Source organism: Cryptotermes secundus, unplaced genomic scaffold, assembly GCF_002891405.2.
Source record: "Cryptotermes secundus unplaced genomic scaffold, Csec_1.0 scaffold671, whole genome shotgun sequence".
Classification (NCBI taxonomy): Eukaryota; Metazoa; Arthropoda; class Insecta; order Blattodea; family Kalotermitidae; genus Cryptotermes; species Cryptotermes secundus.
The window spans coordinates 570,239-591,479 of record NW_019724595.1 but is presented as its reverse complement, the minus strand read 5'-3'; the positions used below and the strand labels follow the sequence as shown (position 1 = coordinate 591,479).

The window sequence follows — 21,241 nt, the reverse complement described above, 5'->3', positions numbered from 1 at the left end:
CGTATTTTTGCTACTCTTTGTTATCGAATTATGAAGATCTGTTGAGCAGTTTGTGCTGAGACACAAGTTCACAGGCAGGCACATAAATATGCAGCATTCCTATTTACTGTTTAATGAAGGCTTGATAACTTTTTACTTTATTCTCTGTACCTGAACCTTTACAACCTTTACAACAAAGGCTACAGCAAATGAACATCGGGGTCCATGTAGCAGAAATAGCCTATGAAATGCGTTTTCATGCCCAGAATTAATGGGTTTTTGAACTTTTCACGTTTTCCGGTTTTCTAAAAACTAGAAGACACAACGTTTCGGCAACTGGATCAATTTCTGTCCTCAGGTGAAGGGCGAAGGCACATCCTCAGATGGGTCCTTTCGAAAGAGCTAACATGAATGACTGTTTCTAGTTTTTAGGATACCGGACGATGATCCCAGTAATTCTGAGTGTTACGCACAATCGTCAATGGTATGCTTCCTGTTGTGTGTCATATGTAGGATATAGAAAAACAAAATAGTGACTATTGTATCAATATTTGTTTTACTTTGTTGTTGACGCTACATGTTTCGGGCCGTCATGATATAAGGGCCGAAACTGTTCATACAATGGTGTCTATTTTGCTTTGTGTAGACTGCCCCCATATCCTGTGGACTGCTACAGCCCAAATACGAGTAATCGCCATGCAGTCGCTTTGGGGAGAGTGGTGAAAGCTCTGTGCTTCACACGCACGCAACTAGAAACTTGTGTTATTAATTTAAGTTGCATGAAAAGTTGCTAAGTAGTTTGTGGAAGATTTATGAATATAAGTACTAGTTGTAGTTATGTAAGCGATACTGGGATTTGTCCCAGGTTGGCAGCCTAAGTTACACGGGATTAGCGATGAGAAGTTTCTTTTGAGTCTGAGACTATAAATATATCGTCAGTTTCTAGAGGACCGCTTCTCGCAAGCCACTCGTTTCCGTTCTATCACGCCTTTAAACACATCTTCAAACGGCATGCCTAGTGGCCCACTCCAATTTTGTCCCAACGTAAAATAAATATATCTGTCAGCTCTAATTATACTAATTTCCCATGGTTCTTTGAATGTTTATGTTAGTTCTCTGTTTCTCAGCTGGAGGGTATGGAGATTTAACACGTTCTATCTATGAGCGAGATACCTAGCTTAGAAATATTTGCCTTTGTGGCCTGAGTTTGTTAGATGTTTAAGGATATTAGTCACAGAGATCCTTCTAACGTCCTTAAAGCTATATGCGATTAATCAAGTGCACAAATTATAAAATTACATGAAGTTGGATACCAATTAATTATAATGCAACGAAGATGACCATTTGCTAGGCAACGGCTCAGTAAACACCACATGAAAGCCGAGATAGTAACAGAAGCGGAAGCCTATTTACTAGGCAGCGGTTTACTAGTTTCCGCTACGACGGATAACAGACCAAAACGTGAACTGTTCGGTGTGGTGGCCGCTACTTGGTCCTCCTAAATTTATAAACGAGGGTTCATTCGTAAATTCAATTTAGTCAGGGATTCATTCGTAAGATAAGCCAGAAGGGAATTGAATTCAGTAGTTGAATATTGAACTGTTCATGATTGCATCCAATTGTGTGTTTCGATATTCCTCCGTTGCCCTTAGTCCGCAAGAGAACTGTACCGACCGAGCAACCGCCTCTTGTCAGCGAATTTCTAGACCGGAATGTTTCGATATGAACAATATTCAAACTTCATTCCTAACTTGCAGTGGTTATTTTTACCTCATTAGATTGCTGAAACGTTAAAAACAATTTACGCCAATTGGTAGACAGAATGTTGCAAAGATATTAATCCATAGGTGTTTAGTCTTTAATATTACTTGCAATTTCTCTAGTTACAAGGTTATTTAGGCCTGCGTTTTTACGCGGTTCCCTGTAAAATCTCCAGGCGTGAAAGCTATTTGCTTGTCTTCTATCTGATCTGAAGCAGAATTGAACATTTTCTGGAACACGAATGAGTGAGCAAGGAAGGGGGTTCAGATCAGGAACTACGTCAGACAAGTGGGTCCGTCGCTGGACCGCAGCTGAAGCATCAAATCCGGTTCGTGATCTTGTCAAAGAACGAGAATCTAATTTTCATCCCACGGTTTGAACGGTCCAGAGAGAAAAGGCTTAGGGAGGTGCCTCTCCAAACACGAGCGTCAGAACGGTTTCGTGTGTGTTTTATATCTGAAGTAATAGGAAAATGGATTTGCTTGGGGTACGCATTTCTACGGCCAGGGCGAGTGTAGACAACTCAATTTCGTTTGAAGACTCCTGGTCTCTTTGATTTTGTTCCTTATTTCCCCTCTCGCTGACTGCAGACGGGAGTCCGTCATATGAACGACTTACGTGCAGCCGAAATTAGGTTGAATTTAATTTACATTAACAGTAGAAGAAAGTCACATTTGTATTTTTAAATTTCTAAGAATTTATTTTCAAAATATATGTCTAACAAGTGGTACAAAACTTGTCCTTGTGCTTAACTAATTAAGCAATAGGCCATGGAGGCGTGTGGGGGAATGGATGTATAGATCCACATATTCACGCTCCGGCCGCTTAACCCTCAGCGGGAAGAGAGTCCTCGGCCCATTAAACAGGAGACTGGTGAGCCCCAGAACCGGTTGGATGACGTGGAGAAGAGAAAATTCTTGACTTTAACGGGACTAGAACTCTGACATTTCTGTAGTCTAGCCCTTATCCTGCCGCTTTACCGACTGCGCTATCTCGGATCTGCTCTACCAAGTGGTAAGTTTCTTATCTCAGATTACCCATAAATTCATAGTTACTTGAAGATAAAGCTCTCAAGGAAAGTAACGATGTGTAGGCTCATAGAAGTCTACCGAAGTTTCGGAGAACATGTTATGTGTCAGAGTCACTCCCGACAAGGTTCTGGGTCGGAAATTAGATTTATTGACCACTTACAAGGCATAACAGCAAATAACTATAACACCATCGCTAATCTCCACACTTCACAAATCACTAAAGTACACGCTAGGTTTTCCAGTCTGCTTTCGCTAGCCGTTTCCCGCTAACGGACCTTAACAATAGAGATTCTTCAACGGTGCCGACCAAGTTTTCTCTTCACAGACTCCCTTACAACCGACTCTGTTACACCTTGTTACCAACTGACAAACTTCTAATCTTATCTCTGTTAAAACATCTCGGAACGGACAGTGCAGAAAACACCTTTTCTTGTTGAACTCCGATTATTTCTGTAGGAACATGTTTGTTTGAAAAGGCATTACTCAGTAACGGTTGCGTATACTTGTTTATTAAGAATCTCTTTCCTAGCCGCGAATGTTGTTCCGTTTTTTGTTTCAGGGTCTCTCTTTTTTTAATTCGCTTAGTGGGGGTGAAGTCCAACTGGTTCCACTCGGCACGGCGGCACTGATTGGCCTATTGTAGCCTGCCCCGGGTGATTATGATGATGGAGAATTTGGCGGAATGAAGATTGGCAGGGGAAACTGAAGTACTGGGAGTAAACCCGCCCCAGCGCCACTTTGTCCACCACAGATCCCACTTGACCAGACCCGGGATCGAACCCGGGCAGCCGCGGTGGGAAGCCAGCGACTAACTGCTTGAGCTATTGCGCGGCCTTCGATGTCGTTACTCAGTAACGGCTCTGCCCGCTACTGCACTCTCTCCACCTTCAGCTTCGTAGAGTGACCAAAGCCAGGTACTCCAAAGTCTAAGGCAGTGCTTTCAACCGAAAATTTTGGTGGAATTCTGCAGAACTACGAGGCGTTGTAGTCCAGAATGCAGTTCTCTTTATAAACTTGTAACTCTGCATCCTGTTTAGGGTGTTTACAAATGGAAATTGAAGGGCTAGCTTCACACGAATAAATGTTTCTTTATTCCCCTCACAACTTAAACATCTTGTTACTGAATTATGTCAGATCCGACTGAATACCTCATAGACATTACATTTAAAAGTTATGAATAGACATAAGGGCATTAAATTTTAAATTTTGAAATATACAACATTCGAGCATTAAATTTAAAAATTAAAATTAGAAGAGCGTGTGGCTAAAATCGCTACGAAATAACCGGAGATTTTCCAAGGGAGTAAGGCGACATAGGGGAACTTAAGAAAATATAGGGTCGAGGTAAAACGGTTGGTATGTTTTGCTGGAGAAGAGGGTGTGATTAAGGTACATATGTTTAGATTATGGTACGAGGAAGTTGGAGCGTAGGTTTTGGTGAACCCGTTGTTCTGTGAAGAAGATATTTCTCCCTAGGCGTAGTAGTTATTGTGTTGGGGGCACTGGGTTGAGAGTATATATTGATTACATGATGTTTTCTTCCTGAATTTTCCTGGAAGGTACGTTGATCTGATAGCGATCAGAGCTTTCATTTCGTTTGTATACGTTACATGTGCCTTTGTGTTAGTTCCCTCTGTAGAGGTCATTTCTGGTGGCCCTTTCTTAAGCTCTGATGTAAACTGGATGTAAACTTGGGTTAGAAAAATACGTGTGATATCTGTGTGTGATAACCTCTTATATATCTGTTACCAGTTTCCAGTTTTCACGACGTCAGGTTATAGTAGGGGATCATCAGTAATTACTTTCTAGGTTTCTTATCTTTGTTTTCAAAGAAATGTTCTTGAATTAACTGAACGAAGTATCCTTAAATTAACTGTGAGGAAATTCCGGAGATGTTATTTAGGTGTTATTTAGTACAAATATATCGATCACTGACATGGAGTTTATATTGTAAGGGCTTATACTGATATTTCAAATGATTCTGTCACTGCGAAGCCAGTTTTTTTATTTTTGAGTTTTTACCTCTTAAAAATTTGTTTCGACCTCTGGTAACCTCAGCTTTTTCTCTGACATTCATGTAAACCTTGTAGTTGCTAAAGTGTCTGCAGAGATTTCACATGGGAATTATTACGTGCGTACAAGTCCATTCATTGAAATGTTAACACCTAAAAACTAAAACTAAACTCCGTGGCTTGAGTCCGCAAGCGAACTCTACCGGCCGAGCCACCGTCGCTTGTCGGAGAAGTTAGTGCCAACTTTAGACGATAGAGGGCGCCACGTGGTCAGCACAGCGGATCCCCACTGTAGTTAATCTCGGTTTTCTAGACCGGGGCCGCTATTTCCTTGAAATAGCTCCTCAATTATCCTCACGAGGCTGAGTGGACAAGGTTCCAGACCCACCGTTAATCAGAAAATCTGGTAGAGCCGGGAATCGAACCTGGACCTCTGGATCTGTAGCCAGGAACTCTGACCACTAGACCACAGAGTCGGTCAGTGTTCACCCGTACGTTTTTAAAAATTATTAGCTTTAACTATGGTTATTTGGGTTTTGTAAATCTTTCTGTAGAAAGTTTTAACTGCATTTCTTTAAAGTATCAATGGACATTTTGTCCCATCAGAGATATTTTTGTCTCCGGACTGCATGAGTCCTCAGTGAGAGCCCTGGACTGAAAGTTTCAGCTTGCGAGTAATTCGGAAGGAGGATCCAGGCGTCCTCTTAGTTCACCCTTCATTCTGCGATAGTCATAAGAAGATTTTGGTGAAAATAAGGATATTCGAGTAGAAAATTGTTGCAGTTATTTGTGTCACTTGCAAGGTCCTGTGGGTTTCTTCTTGCTTGATCAGAATTGCTTTAAATATTCTGCATACAAAAATGAAGTAAACATTACGTAAGTCCTAAGATTTTCACGTAGGATGATTCCTTTAACGCTACTGCTTAAACACAATGATTGAATATGCACCACTAAGTCAATTTATTTTCCGTAAGAAAATGAGAGTAATTTTTGATTATGTTGCTCTATTTCGGGGCACGCGGCAGTGTAGCTGGTTGAGGCACTATACTACAAGCCGGAAGGTTTCGGGTTCTGTTCCAGATGATGTCACTTGTTTTCTTCGGATGCTCTAAAACTCCCAGCTGCACTTTGGCCCTGGGGTCGACTCAGAAATGAGTACCAGCAATCTTCCTCGGGGTAAACGTCGGCCGGCGCGTACGGCTGACAGCCGATTGTCTAAAAATGTGTTATCCTCGACGTTTCCAATCCTACGAGCCTCCACAGCCTTCTACAGAGATAGCTTTACCTTTTTATTTCACTGTTACTGATTGATACTTACTTACTTACTCATGGAACTGAGCTTTTCTGGAGGAGCCGCCAATTCTGCAGCTACTCAAGAGTTCCCCAGCATTTTATGGAACCCGAAGGTTCATTACCGTGTTCACAAGAGCCCTCTACTGGTCCCTATCCTGAGCCAGATCTATCCAATCCATACCATTCCATCCTATCTCTCTAAGAACCGTTTTAATATTGTCCACCCACTTACGCCTTGGTCTTCCCAGTGGTCTCTTTCCTTCTGACTTTCCCACGAATATCCTATATGCATTCCTCTTCTTCAAATTCGTGCTACATGCCCTGTCCACCTCATCCTCCTTGACTTGATCATTCTAATTATACTTGGAGAAGAGTACAAGTTATGAAGCTCCTCATTATGCAGTTTTCTCCAACCTCCTGTCACTTCATCTCTCTTCTGCCAAAATATTCACCTCAACACCCTGTTCTCAAACACCCTCAGTCTCTGTTCCTCCCTTAATGTCAGAGACCAAGTTTCACACCCATACAGAACCACGGGCAAAATTATAGTTTTGTATATTCTAATTTTTATGTTTTTGGACAGAAGACGAGAAGATGAAAGGTTCTGGACTGAATGGTAGCAAGCATTACCCGAGTTCAGTCGCCTCTTAATTTCCTGCTGAATCAGGTTTCGATCTGTTATCCTTGTTCCCAAATATCTGAACTGCACCACATTTTCAAAACATCTGTTTCCCATCTTTGTGTCATGATTTTGCTCTGAATTTTGGTGCGAGACAGCAACATGTACTTAGTTTTCTCACTGATTAATTCACATGACAGAAAAATAATTGCGCATAAGAACCTCCAAACTCATCTGCAGACGTGCACGTTAAGCAATCGTACCTTTCCTGTCCCGAGTTCTACTCCTGGCGGGGAATGTGAGCTGCGTGTGATCCATAGCGGCGACGGCCATGGTGTGGGCATTGTCGCGGAAGTCCCCGGTCTCCGCCCACACTGCGAACAGAAAGCGCCCATCTTTCTCTGCGGTGTCAGACACTAGGCTTAGCGTTACCATGCACAAAGAGGACTATGTACTACTAAATGGGAACATGCGGGTTTGTAGCCAGTGGACGGCAAAGGACCACGTTAGTCAACCCGTCAGGTTATAACCCTGTGCTGACTAATGTGTGAATTTATGGATATTTGTTTCGATTTTAAAATGAATACGTACTAAGTAAAGATATCTGTAGGAAAAGAAAATTAATGAATATTTCTGAATTTGAGGTTATCACAGCGGTGGCTATGAAGAGTTCTGTCTTCTGGGACATAACTTCGTTAAGTCCAATGAAAATTAACCAAAGTTTAGGAGGAGGAATAAGCCAGACAGGAAATCAGCATGGAGCACATGCCTAACTTCCGGTTTCCAGCCGACAACACGGCATTACATCCCAGAAGACGAAATTCTTAAAATATTTTAAAAGTTGGTAGATAAGATTTAAGGAAATGAATCCGACTTTAAGAATTTAGAAGACAATTTTATTCTACATCAAGTCTGAAATTATCTAGAAATGTGGAGCAGCGGTAATTCGTCTTCTATTGGGAATGTACCTCCTTCGGATCCCAGCTTGGAATATATATATTTCCCCTGAGCCCCTCCACATAAATGCTCGTGATAGGCCTAGTGTATTAAATTAGACTACGAACGATTCTACTCACAATACTCCTGTTACCCCGTACATAATGATCTTACCATATCTCGTTCGATGGATATAAACTCGGTATTTGATACAGTATAGTAAAACAAAAGAATAGACCATGTTATGCAGTTCTCATTACACCACATGTTTGAGGGTCCGCTGTAAATACTTCTGACGCAGTTAAGTCTGTAATTTTGAATCGCCCTGTATCAAACAGACAGCGTGTTTTACCTGTACACTGTGTTACTGCTACAGTGTGTTTGCACTCTGTCCCAGGCTGTAAATCGCTGTGATGTTGGTTATCGCGCAGTAAACATGTACGCGCGGGGTCCCCTGTTTGCTGAGGCACAACTCTCCTCAGCCTGCCGTGGGCACTTCCTTGCTACATCACCCGAGCCTCCATAAGGCCACGCTGTAGCAGTTGGTACTGCGACTCGAGAGGCCTCCCAGACAACCCAAGCCCTCGTAGAAAACCCGGAGAGGTGAATTTTAAAGAGGCCATCGACCAAGAATGTTCATATCCCTTCCGACTTATTGTTCATAAATATTTGTTCATTTCCCATTCGACTGCATGTAGCATCTACAGTTAAATAAGCCATTGTAATATTAACGATAATAATACAATGAAATAATAAGGATACGCGCAAGTCTATCGTGACATAGTGCGCTGACAATTATCGCGGAGCTGGTTGCAGGAAACGTTAATTCTCCTGAAGGTTGATCTGCCAGTAATAGTTTGTTGTCATCTATTATTTTTGTTATTAAGAATGCAAATTTAACATCTTAAAGTCTGTATTTTGCATTTTTTTATTTTGGGTTTTATGATCGGATAGGAACACACAGTAGCGTAGTTGGTTGAGGCACTATGCTACAAGCCGGAAGGTCGCAGGTTCGAGTCCCAATGAGGTGGATTTTTAATTGACCCAATCCTTCTACAATTCAAGCGGCACTATGGTCCTGGAGTGGACTCGGCCTCTAACAGAAATTAGTACCAGGAATCTTCCGGTGGCAAAGGGTGGCCGGCCTGTAAGGGTGACATCCTCACTGCCAGCCTTGAGCCGATTGTCTAGAGAAAATGTGGGAGCCTCGACGTCTCACAGCCCCATGTGCCTGAATGGCCTTTACGATTGGATTATGAGTATATGAAGCGGAGCCTATAACAATATAGAGAATAGTGTGTATAGTATAGCACAGTGTGCACTAACGTGAGCCACTACAATTCTATGGAGTAATAACCAGAGCTAGGTGTTTGTACGAGTAATCCTAAGCTAAGACTCGAAGGAATGAACATACAAATGAAAACGCCGAATATGTTTCCCTAGAATTGTTCCGGGGTGGAGATCGACGGATCATTTAGGTGATGAAGATGTTACTGTTACCTAAAATGTAGTTTTCTCTTAAAAGTTTTCACGTAGTTTCTCTTCCTGAAACACAATACGTTCTTCATTTCCGACACACTGCTTTATGCGAAAGGTGTACAAGAGGTGTTAAAATCCATCCCATAATCATAAACCTTGACGACTGTAAGCGCAAGGTTTCTCCGAAACGTCTCTTCACTTACAACGAACTACACGGTAGGACTCTGCGTAGCCACTGCTGTGAGAACCTGAACTGCAACAAGGAGATATCTGTTTTCTGTGATATAATACTCTGTAACTAAAAAAAAAAATTAACCGACGTTACAGTGGAAAATATGATTTCCATCTTCAGGATTCGAAGAATAAGCCAAGTAATCAGAATGAAACAGGAAACAAGCAGTGTGATTCTTGCTTGGCTTACCCCTCGACCCTGAATGCGAGGGCCATATTTGCCTCCGAAATATCGGTTGATTTTTACCCGACGTCTCATACTTTTTTGACACTCGCCGTACCCCCGTATATAATGATAATATTCATGCACTAACTTTGCATTTCATTAAAAATGTGTTCCTGCCTCACCCAATGGACGAGAGCGTTTCGAGATATACAAGTACGTCAACTGCTCTATATGTCCTCATAACGTGGTGCTTAATTAAGTACAACTTTATTTTGCTTCATTCAGCAACATGGAACACGTGAGTGAGTGCTGCCCAATCACATTATATTTGGGAGCTTCCTGGTTTCACTATTGGCCCAGAGGCGGGCTTTTCTGAGAAATGCAGAGAGCTTTGAAAAGGACATGACCACTTTCGCTATCCTTTCTGCTGTCGATACATAATCATTAAACAAGATCTAACAGTTTGTGACGATGGTAATTAGTACAAATATTATGTTTCTGGATATTATCCATCGTCTTGGCTTTATATAAAAGCCGTCCTTTTTAGTTTACAAAACACAACGTTTCGGAGACTGGATTCTGTCACCCTCTTCGGGTAAAACCTAATCAGTTGGACGCAATCGATAGAGGCGGTTTTAGATAAAGCCAGGACAAAATATCATTAAATAGTATACAAGCAAATAAAGGAGCTCAATCAATGCTGAAGTTACAGTTTCACAAAACAAAAAGTATTCGACGCCGTATTTATTGATGAAGTTACGTAGGTCGTACCGAAAGTTATGAGCAACTTTCCTTTACATGCAACGTGGGAACAGCAGACGAAAGAGAGTTGCTTGAAACATACGTACGAATTTGCCGAAAGACGAAATAAGCGGTAAGTTTAGAATGCTTCATAATGATGAGCTTCGTGATCTATGCAGATCCTGAAGTATTCTTATGCATTTGAAACCTTGGAGGACCTATCTTGAATTTGTAGCTCTAAGTAGGAAAATAAGGAATGTATGCAAATGTTTCCTGGAAAACTGCTCGGAAAAAAAACCACTTGGATTACCAAGAACGATATGGGAAATAAAACTTTTTGGAGCTGAGAACATTAAATAATATTTAAGATTTCAGTTAATTTCTTAAAGGTAAATTTCATCTCCGACCAGTTAATACTCTTTAAGGAAACAAATACAGCCCACTTCAAGGAAACAAACCAGTTATTTGGCTGAAGCAGGTGCTGTACCCATGCAGCTATTGCTGTGTGTGAAATAGTTGAAACGGATTAGGAAATGAATAGCGAAATTACTCTTAGGAGGTGGTAAATCTGTCTCATGGCCGTGTCCAAAGACAAACATTGGTATAAGCGATTATTTATGTTTTGTAGCCTTAATTACGTCTAGGCCTAACTAAGTAATTAGTGGGTTAAAAATCNGAGATCAGGGTTGATTTCCTAGGCAACGAGCGACGTTCCCGCTACAGCGCTGCAATCGCAACACATCCATTGCTATACAACGGCTATCAATCTAACAGTGGAGTTTCCACAGTTACAACAGAAGGTATACTTCAGTGGAAACGGATTTCCACTTTCGTTGCATAACAGCGGGCGGAAACCAAAGTCTCCTACATTGTGCGCTCTGTTCAGTCTGAAACGATATGAGGACCACTCAGTCTTAGTGTAGGCCCGGCGAGAGCAGAAACAAGGTCGCATGCGACAAAGGACGGAAGACTTTACCGACATTAGCGGCGCAAGAAGTAACTGGAACGGTGTTGTAAGAAACGTCTAACGACGTTATAAGTGGATGATAATTGTACGCGTGAGATTGGGCAATAAAATATTTGTTGAAATCTGGGAACTCACGTAAGTTCATGTCACATTGCCTAGGAAACACGTTACAATATGTATGAAGGATCTCGACATGTCTTGTGAAAATGTTGCTCAGTGATGAGATAGAATTTTAGATAGACTGAGGCAAAAAGCTATTGAAATTATCTGCAGGAAACAAATTTATTGAAATTAATTTAGACGTGTAGAATTTGTTGAAAAGATCAGCATGAATTTAGAAAATAAATCTCTCTTTTAGTCGCTGTAAGGTCACGGGGTCAAGTAGGAGACTAATCCCATGGGAACCCAAACAGTTGTTAGTGTCTTCCTGCAGCACGACCAAAGTGTCATAATTTCACCCGCAGACCGAAGTCTCCCCCCGCCCCGCACACCACTCAATCTGCTTGTCTCCTCACATTCACAAAACCATGAAAACCAACTCCAACTCCCTCGTCTGTCTCAACTAAAATATTACTTCCTTCTGTGGGAAATTACTACAGAAATACTTGCTGTCTGTCATTCATATTGACGTGCGTCGCTAACATCTGCGACGTTTATCCCTCTAAGAAGAACATTTCCAGCAAGAGCAATTTCACGAATTCGCTTTCTGTGCCAACAATTCCGGGAGAATATAATTTCAGTACAAAATCTGACACTATGGGAAGTTTATCTGTTTGAGAACTTATGAGCCGGGATATCTCAGTCGGTATATTTATAATTCCTGGACAAATGAAGACTCAGGATTCCTGGGAGGCAACAGATCTTTCCCTTTTCCGCAGCGTCAGGACTGGCTCTGGGACTATTCAGCCCATCCAGTCTTTTGTCCAGTGGGTAACTGGAGCCCTTCCCCCGGGGAAATCGGTTGAGGCGTGATACTGCCGATTTTACTCAAATTAGGGCCGAGGTTAAGAATGCCATACCTTCACTCTTATTTATATTGGGGTATGTAGACCCGTTGCTAGGCAACGACAGCGAAACTAACATCTAGACCGTGGCACGTAAACGGCAACAGAGGAAAGGTGTTTTCTGTGCAGTCAATACCGAGATACGAGTATTATATGCAGGACAGTTAGTTGGAATCAGTTGATTTGAGTCAATTTACTTGGTTGCTGAGTGACTGAGTTAGCTAGAGAACTGCAGAGGGTCAGTCGTTGTGAGGTGTTGCTGTGAGATATTGTGGTAGCAGAGGCCGGAGATAGTTCGGGAACCCAGAAGGAGGGGAACATCTGTCGTTACAAGCCGCTACCGAGCAACGGCTAGTGAAGACGTGACTGTGGGCACTAGTGTGTGTGTGTGTGTAAGAGTGTATTGTAAACTATAATTACGCGCTGTATCAGAGAGTTAAATAAATTCTATTAACAATCCAAAACCCATATATAATTACACTCATACACGTTACAATCTATGCAGGACTTAATATGTGGTGATTATTATTCACCAGGACAATTTTAATCCTTTTGACTTAACAAAATGCACTTACACTTGCCTAGGAGCCTTCACTTTTCGGAAGGATTAAACAGTAGGCATAAATATTTAATTTCTATTAATGTTAATAAAATTGACAAATGTGTAGCCTATATCAACAAACAAATTTCACGTATCTTCTTATTATTATTATTCATCTTATTCCATTTAAATAGAAGTTATATTAAGAAAATGTACTTTAAAATAAAAGACAGACACATTACTAATGTCTGTTTTAGGTCAGACAGTTTATTTTAGTGCAAGAAATATAATTATTTAGGGGAGAGAGAGTTCCTGTACATGCTGTTTATAGATCTGCCACGATTCAACAGGAAATACGTACTTATCAGCTTTTGTGTCTGAGTAGACACCTCCTCTGTGTTCAGCGAATGTATGCACGCTCTGCCCCCAGGGTCTGTTGCAGACGAAGGCTAGTCATTCTCTAATGCTGACGTAACGACCCACATCACTATATGATAACATATCGTGAAAGATATTTTAGAAACGTTATTTAACACAGAATGTCCAAAAGTGGGAGTTTTGTTAAACTTACTATCACAAGTCCGAAAATAAGAATAGAGTTATTAACTAACTAACTTCATGGAGCTGAGCCCTTCTTGAGAAGCCGCCGGTTGTGCAGCTAATCAAGAGCTTCCCAGCATTTTCTGGAACCCGAAGGTTCATTGCCGTGTTCACAAGAGCCTTCCACTGGGCCCTATCCTGAGTCACATCAGTTCAGTCCATATCATCCCATTTTATCTCTCTAAGATCCATATTAATATTATCCACCCACCTACGTCTTGGTCTTCCTAGTGGTCTCTTTCCTTCTGGCTTTCCCACCAATATCAAATATGTATCTTGCTTCGCCCCATTCGTGCTTCATGCCCTGCCCACCTCATCCTCCTTGACTTGATCACTCTAATTATACTTGGTCCAGAGCACAAGTTATGAAGCTCCTCATTATGCAGTTTTCTTCAACCTCCCTTCACTCCATCTCTCTTCATTCTCCTCAACACTCTGTTCTCAAAATCCCTTAGTCTATGTTCCTCCCTTAATGTCAGAGACCAATTTTCACACCCATATAGAGACACGGGTAAGTAGGGGTAAATTTACTGTTACAGGCTGAAGACCGAAAACAAGAGGCCTATGTAGCACACACTACATTATTATAAGTCCGAAGATGAAAGGTTTTATAGTATGTAGAATTTATTCTTACAAGTGCAAAAATGAAGGATTGTAAACATACTCGTATTGTCTAAAGCTACAGTTGAAACAAATTCAAATTAATTTTAACACGTCGGATTGTAGGTTCTCATAGCGGTGCTTACGTGCAGTTTACTTTTTCTGGATAAGACCCCGTGCAGTCCGATGGAAGTCAAGTAGCGGTTTGCAGAAACATGTCGCCTGCCTGGCACTGCTTGCTACCTGCTTCACGTTGGTTTCATGCTTGACTTATTCTTCACCCTGAAGATGGAGTCGTCACGTTCCTTCTAAGCGTCGCTTGAATGTCGACTTATTACCCGGCGTTACAGTCCTAGATGAGAGAACTCTTCGTGGTTTTAACACGTTCGTTTTGTGCTGGGTACGAACCGGTACCTCGGAAGCAGCGACGTGGGAAGACCCTACGTAAGCAAAGCAATGACGTCAGCAAAATAGTGTGGCATGAAATACCCGAACACAGGTCCCTCCAGCTGTTGTTAACCATTGTTCTGTGAGTTACTTTCACTCGGCTGTTCGCATTGTTGTCCCGTTGGGGCTGAACCTGTTTTATAGCTGCTATCACGCAGATGTTGCGTTCACTGCATCGTATTCATCACACATGAAGTTATGGCTCATTTTGCCTATTAAACTTCATTCATGCACTTCTTTATGCACTCGTATTCATCCAAGCGCATTATCAAGTCTGCAATTAATGTTAGTTCTCCCTTAGCCCTATGAAATACAGTGTGATAATTTGTGTGCTGGGACGAGTGTCAATACAAGAGGTTTGTAGCAAGGGGGGGGGGAAGGGGGGGTTGGATATTGAGACAATCCCCCGTGTTAGTGCGTAGGTACCACAAGGTGGAGGGGGAGAGACGCAGCAGTGTCTGCTTCATGTGGGACAGCATTCGTGATCATGTTCATTCGTTACAGATTGCTTGACGGTTAAACATGTCCTGATCATGGCAGCAAATACTGAGAGGCAGGCGAGCGTTTCAAGTACAATAATTAAGCTGAAAATAATAATTTGAAAAAATCCATAATAATAACAATGAGATCAATATATAGAAATACAGAAAAGGAACTGAATGCTAATGAGATTTGATATCTCATTCAAGTTAAGTCATCACGTCTTTACTGAATTACTGATTGATTTCCTGACAAAACTATGTATTATTAGATTTTAAAGGGTTCTGACGATGGTGTGCAGGTATAACACATAGAATTACTGGGTTTTTGGACTTTTTCCATCTTCCGGAATTCTAGTGAATAGAAAAAAAGAACGTTTCGGAAACTGGATCTGTTTCCTTCTTCAGGTGAAAATTGAAAAAAGATCCAGTTTCTGAAAAGTCATGTTTCCAAAAACCCAATAATTCTATATACTATTTATTATGTCACTCAAATTCAGCCAGTCGCCAATACCGAAAAATACCGAAAAATTTAATGGAAATAAGAGTTAATGTGTCACTGAGGTTTACTCAGTTATCAAATTTGTATAAAACTACCGAAAAGCTACACGGCATTAACATTTAATGTCACTCAAATTCAGTCATCAAATTCATACAAAATGCTTTTAAATCTGCCTGGTATTTTTATTTTATTAATTGGTGAAGAATATTGACGACAAACACTGAATTGGCACGACTGTGCAAGTCTACGCTGTATTCGTTCTGAAGACATATGGAGGAGTCAGGTTAAGCCTTAGACAAGATTCAGTTGTCAGCTTCTCTCTCTGTCCGTTTTGACCGGGAACAGATCTGTTGTTTTTCATTGGTTTGGAGGTCGGATAGACCCAGAACCATTCTAGACCCGGTACTGAAAACTAAAATTTAAATAATGCACCCACCAAGAAGAGTTCATCCAATATACGAGTTACTAAAGCCTGGAAGCCGAGATTTGTTTTCCGACGTGGGCGAGAGGTTTTCTTGGCCATCATGTTCATTCCGACACGAGGATCACGTGACCTCCTATCAACTGTCAAATGATGTTATTTCGTAACAGTTAACTTGAAGGAATCTCAAACTCAGTGTTTAAAATCACAGTGGTTCACTGAGTCCCTGTGACGAACGAATTCCGTGGCCCTCGCGCTCGATTTCCTCCTGTGCGGACACGTTTACAGCCCCCTGTGACGTCACGCGAAAAGATGGAGCTCAGAATTGTTGCTGCAATCGAAACAGTTACATCCAAAATGCTGGAGAGCACTTGGAGGGAAATCGAAAATCGCTTGGAAATTTGACGTGCCACGAAAGGCGCACAAATTGAAGTTGTTTAGCATTCTGCAGTATTGATTCTATATGTAATAAAATTGAGCTACACCTCCATATTCCGTAAGCAGTTTTAGTTTTCTGGAGTTTGAAAATTATAGATCACGGAAACTACAACAATAATTTAGAATCACCCTGTATAATATCAGGTCGGGGGCGTACTCCCATTTTTAGTATTAGTTACATAAAAATATTTGATTCACACGTTTGCCCATTATGCTTCATTTTCCATGAATGCAATTACCATATAGTCTATATCCGGTTATCCTATATATGCTCCCGGCTTTCCTCAAGTTTCTTTCATAGTCCTATGTTGAGGTTTATTTTTGAGGTATTTTGGGCATCTTCATGACGCGTCTATTAAAATTGCTCCGCCAGTCCTTCTTCTTCTCTGAACACACGAAATAGCTCGAAAATCGCAAAGAGAATTTTCATGAAATATGATAGTGGGGTTTTCTAACAAAACTTGTTTACACACATACTTTTGTTTACAATATGACAAAAATAATGGACACTATACAGGGAGATGTACTTCAGTTTCTGCGCATGTCTTTCTAAATATTAAGCGCAAAGAAGTGTTCGGAGAAAACGTAGAAAAATAAGACTCACGAATATTATGTCCAATGAGTTTTGCGGATATCTGTGTGCGCTCATGATCATTAAGCAAAGGGAACTGAGTGCTCCAGAACGGTTAGGCAATGCGCACATTTCGGAACTCGTAAGTCCAGCAATCAGCGTTGGCTTACGTAACACGACGCAAGCTTAACTCAGTCCCGACGAAGCTTCCTGTCACCTGCATATATAAGCCTCCATATACATACATATATAATTAATTGAATGTGTTGCTGTAATTGTTAATTTATTTGAATTAAAATTTTGTTTGTTTCGAGATAATTAACCAAAAATGAACGTTTGCGCCAGAAGTGTTACATCTTAAGGCGCGTCCACATTACTCGTGCTCGTGCTCGCCAGGCTTGTGCTCGGCGGGAGACTCATCTGGCTTTTATTTGTGGTCGTAAATCTTCGTCCACACTACTTCAGTTGCTCGCCAGGCTTCGGCGCGTGAGGATCCGTATATTTACTCGTAGTGTGTATAGGCTGTAGTCGTATTTTAATTTACTGGCTATAGTTTTCAAATTAAAAGTTAAAAATTTGCTTATCTCGTGACTTGTCATATCGTCCACATTACTCGCGAGCATGGCGAGTCCCACGAGCACGAGTAATGTGGACGCGCCTTTACATAGGGCATCATCATGGGCAACACAACCCCTTGCGAACCACAGCTTTCCTTACGATATTCTGCCAGACTCTGCATCCTGTTTTCCCCTCTTTGACTTTGCAATAATACCTTTACAGTGCAAGGTCATCGGCCTTGCGACCAACCCCCAACCTGGAAGACCAGGTCTATGTACTTATGCCCCTAAGTGACAGGGTGGCCCAGTTATACCCCCAGGTACCGGGTTCCCTTTTCTTCGCCTTCCTTGTGTGTCGCGTAGAGCTATGGTGGAGGTATTCTAACCCACCTCCACATATTTCAGTACATCGTTGATAGGAAATTTAACGGAACTTGTCAGTCAGACAGCCGATTGCTCACCATCTCCTAAAGGCGCGTCCACATTACTCGTGCTCGTGCGCCAGAAGCTTACTGCTGCCGGAAAATCAGAGTCTGGAGCTGATATCTGTTGTGAAGAAATGCGAAGGATTTGTATGCAAACCAGTTTGGGCGTCCACTTCGTCAGCTCCAGATCCTGATTTTCCGGCAGCAGTAAGCTTCTGACGCACGAGAACGAGTAATGTGGACGGGCCTTAAGAGTAAACAGAGCAGAGACTCGAGTCGCTATTCACAGGGGCCACCCGGCCGCATTGTCTCGATCTCACTTCGCCTCCTGCGAGGGGTGTAGCAAACGACCGGAGGTAATAAGTATTGCAGTGACCGCTCTGCTGACAGCTGTGACACACCTGACACATGTCACTGCTGGAAATATTTTCTGTTCCAGTACTCCTTATGTGAGCTGGGACATACAACACACAAAATGGAGGAATTTTCTCATAATATCCTGTTATAGCATTTTGTCTTGGAAATGTCAGAGGTCACTTGGAGACCAAATCTTCAGTTTCGCATTCGAAAGTTCGTGGTTTGGTACCAGGCCAGGAGCTTCTCCATCCTGACTGAAAGTTTTCCCTTGTTTCTCTGAGTCTAACCCCCCCCCCAAAAAATGTTTTAAAGTACACCCTTCCTTTCTTAATCTGCTACGTACACTTCCTATCCTCACAATACAGTTCCATAACATCCATCTCTTTCTTGGTCTTGCAAGTGGTACGTCTTCTACATTGTTTCCTCCAATATTTGTCTGAATATAGAATGAAATCAGTTCTTATTTGCACATTCCTAATTTTCTTTATATTTGTATTTATCGCCATTTAACTTGCGGTCTGCCTTTAATAAACACCAACGTACACAACATGAACAGTGATCTGCATTCCAGCTTGTTGCTATTTCATCTTGAAGTCTGCCCCCCCCCCCCAAGTGAACATGACGCGGAACATCTGTTGCCCCCAACAGGTGTCGGCTGGGAGCTGGGTGTCCACTTGACTCCCGAGCACAAGTCACGAAGACGTGTCGCAACTGGGGACATAATTAACGACTTCCGAGGCCCAAGAAGCCACGAGAGGACAGTATGTGAGCTGAGCCGTAACTCTCTCTGGTTCACCAGACCGGCAGCAGCTAACTCCGTGCGGCAGACTTATCCTTGACAATCTGAGAGTCGTCTCCGTCTTGTATGGAATCCTGAACTTCATTCCCATGTTTAAAATAAAAATATGTGCCCAATCAACGCCCACTAAGTTTATTGTTTTCAGGTGCAGTTCGAGTAAACATCGATCAAGGGCGAATGAGTACACCGGTCGAATAAAGCTTAGAGATAATTAAAATTTTAGTATAATGAAAATGATCAAGTCAAGGAGGATGAGATGGGCAGGGCATGTAGCACGAATGCGGAGAAGAAAAATGCATATAGAATACTGGTGGGAAAGCCAGAAGGAAAGAAATCACTAGGAAGACCAAAACGTTGGTGGGTGAACAATATTAAAATGGTTCTTAGAGAGCTAAGGCCCAGTGAATGAACCAGTAGATGGCTTTTGTGAACACGGTAATGAAACTTAGGGTTCCATAAAGTGCTGGGAAGTTCTTGAACAGCTGCACAATTGACGGCTTCTCAAGAAGGGCTCAGCTTCGTGAGTGATAACTAAAATGGTGGCAAGGCCGTGTCATGATGCAGGCGATTATTCGTCGAATTCTCACCATGACAATGAGAGTTCAACCCAGGTCAAGTCATGCCAGCTTTATGCTGGCAAAGCGGTAATAGGGCAGGATTGCTCCGAGTACTTCGGTTTCCCCTACCAAGTCTCATTCCACAAACTGATCCACACCCACATCATCATCAGCAGCAGCATCAGCATCTGGGGCTGGTACAATAGGCTCACCAGTGGCCGACGTACCGAGCGGACTCAGTCTCACCCCACACCACACACCACACCCCCAGCCAATACCGCACACACCACACCACAAATTAGAAAGAACGGACTCAGTCTCACCCAAGAGCACACCGCACACCACGAATTAGGGAGACGCAAGCGTCTTCATGAGAAGAAGGCTGTCCTTTAGTTCACTTTCTCCCGGCTTTAGCCTGATAGATCTTTACGACATTTTAAGTATACGTGTTTCTTTCAAATTCACTGTAAGAACTCTTTTGCCCAATGGGTTGCAGTGGCGCTGACGGTCTGGGCGGTTCGCAATTCGAATTGTGGTATCCTCAGTTGTTCTGGCTCTCTATGTTCTTCCGGGTTCGTAACACGACGAGTCCGCGACTCCTTCCTTCTAAATCCTTTCAAAATCATCATTCATCTGTCATCCTACCGATCGACGTTTTAGTATATAGTATAGCTACTGACAAGGCTGCAAAATAGCCTACAAAAATACGTGTACATTACAAATTGAAGTTGTAGAAATTCTTCTACCCTAAGATAGAGACAGATTGTTCTTCCAAAACGTCGATATAATACAACATGGCGTCCCATTCCGGAAGACGTCTTCACAGCCTACGTGCAGACTCTTGTTTGTAATGTAGCACCCGCATTCTGTGACGAGCTCTGAACCTGTGCGGAGCTTTCCACTTACGGACTTTGACGACTGACTACGTGGGAAATAGAATTCTGAAAATAATAATCAATTCGCTAACCTGAAATTCGTTTATACAAATAATTTTCCTGCACCCTAAGCACAGGCAGTGAGACAGCGTTTCTGCTAGCAGAAACAGGATTAACGAAACCTGTTATCAGAAATTGTTAAAGTATTTAAGTTCGTAAAAACACACAGTGATTAATAATTATCACTCACTCCCTCACTCATGGGCTCAGCCTTTCTTGCAGCTACTTAAGAAGTTCTCAGCATTTTATGGAACCCGAAGGTTCGTTACCGTGTTAACAAGAGCCCTCCACTAGTCCCTATCCTGAACCAGATCAATCCAATTCATACCATACCATAACATACCATCCCATCCCATCCTGTTTGTCTAAGATACTTCTTAATATTGTCCACCCACCTACTTCTTCGTCTTCCTTGTTGTCTCTTTCCTTCTAGCTTTCCCACGAATATCCTATATGCATTTATCTTCTCCAAAATTCGTGCCACATGCCCTGCCTATCTCATCCCCTTGACTTCATCACCGTAATTGTACGAGTACTTGGAGAAGAGTAAACGGTATGAAGTTCCTCTTCTCCCTCCCGTCACTTCATCCCTCTTCGGTCCAAACATTCTTCTCATACACCCTCAGTCTATGTTCCTCCCTTAATGTCAGAAACCAAGTTTCACACCCATACAGAACCACAGACAAGAGGACAAAAGGTTCTGGACTGAATGGTAGCAAGCATTACCCGAGCTCAATCTCCTCTTAATTTCCTCCTGTATCAGGTTTCGATCTGTTATCGTTGTTCCCAAATA

General features: G+C 42.1%; 2 protein-coding genes across 6 annotated transcripts in view; one reads left to right on the top strand and one right to left on the bottom strand.

The window, feature by feature from the left end:
- Positions 1-21,241, top strand: part of LOC111862384 (cytochrome P450 4c3) — a 373,344-nt gene that overhangs the window by 171,321 nt on the left and 180,782 nt on the right. The window lies entirely within an intron of this gene.
- LOC111862386 (pituitary homeobox homolog Ptx1) overlaps positions 1-21,241 on the bottom strand; it is a 134,782-nt gene that overhangs the window by 78,944 nt on the left and 34,597 nt on the right. For 2 of the 3 annotated variants that reach the window (XM_023847726.2, XM_033750648.1), the window contains exon 3: positions 6,959-7,069. The exons of the other annotated variant lie outside the window; for it this stretch is intronic. In XM_023847726.2, the coding sequence (XP_023703494.1) occupies positions 6,959-7,069 (111 nt within the window). The remainder of the gene's footprint in view (positions 1-6,958; positions 7,070-21,241) is intronic. 3 annotated transcript variants of the gene reach the window in all.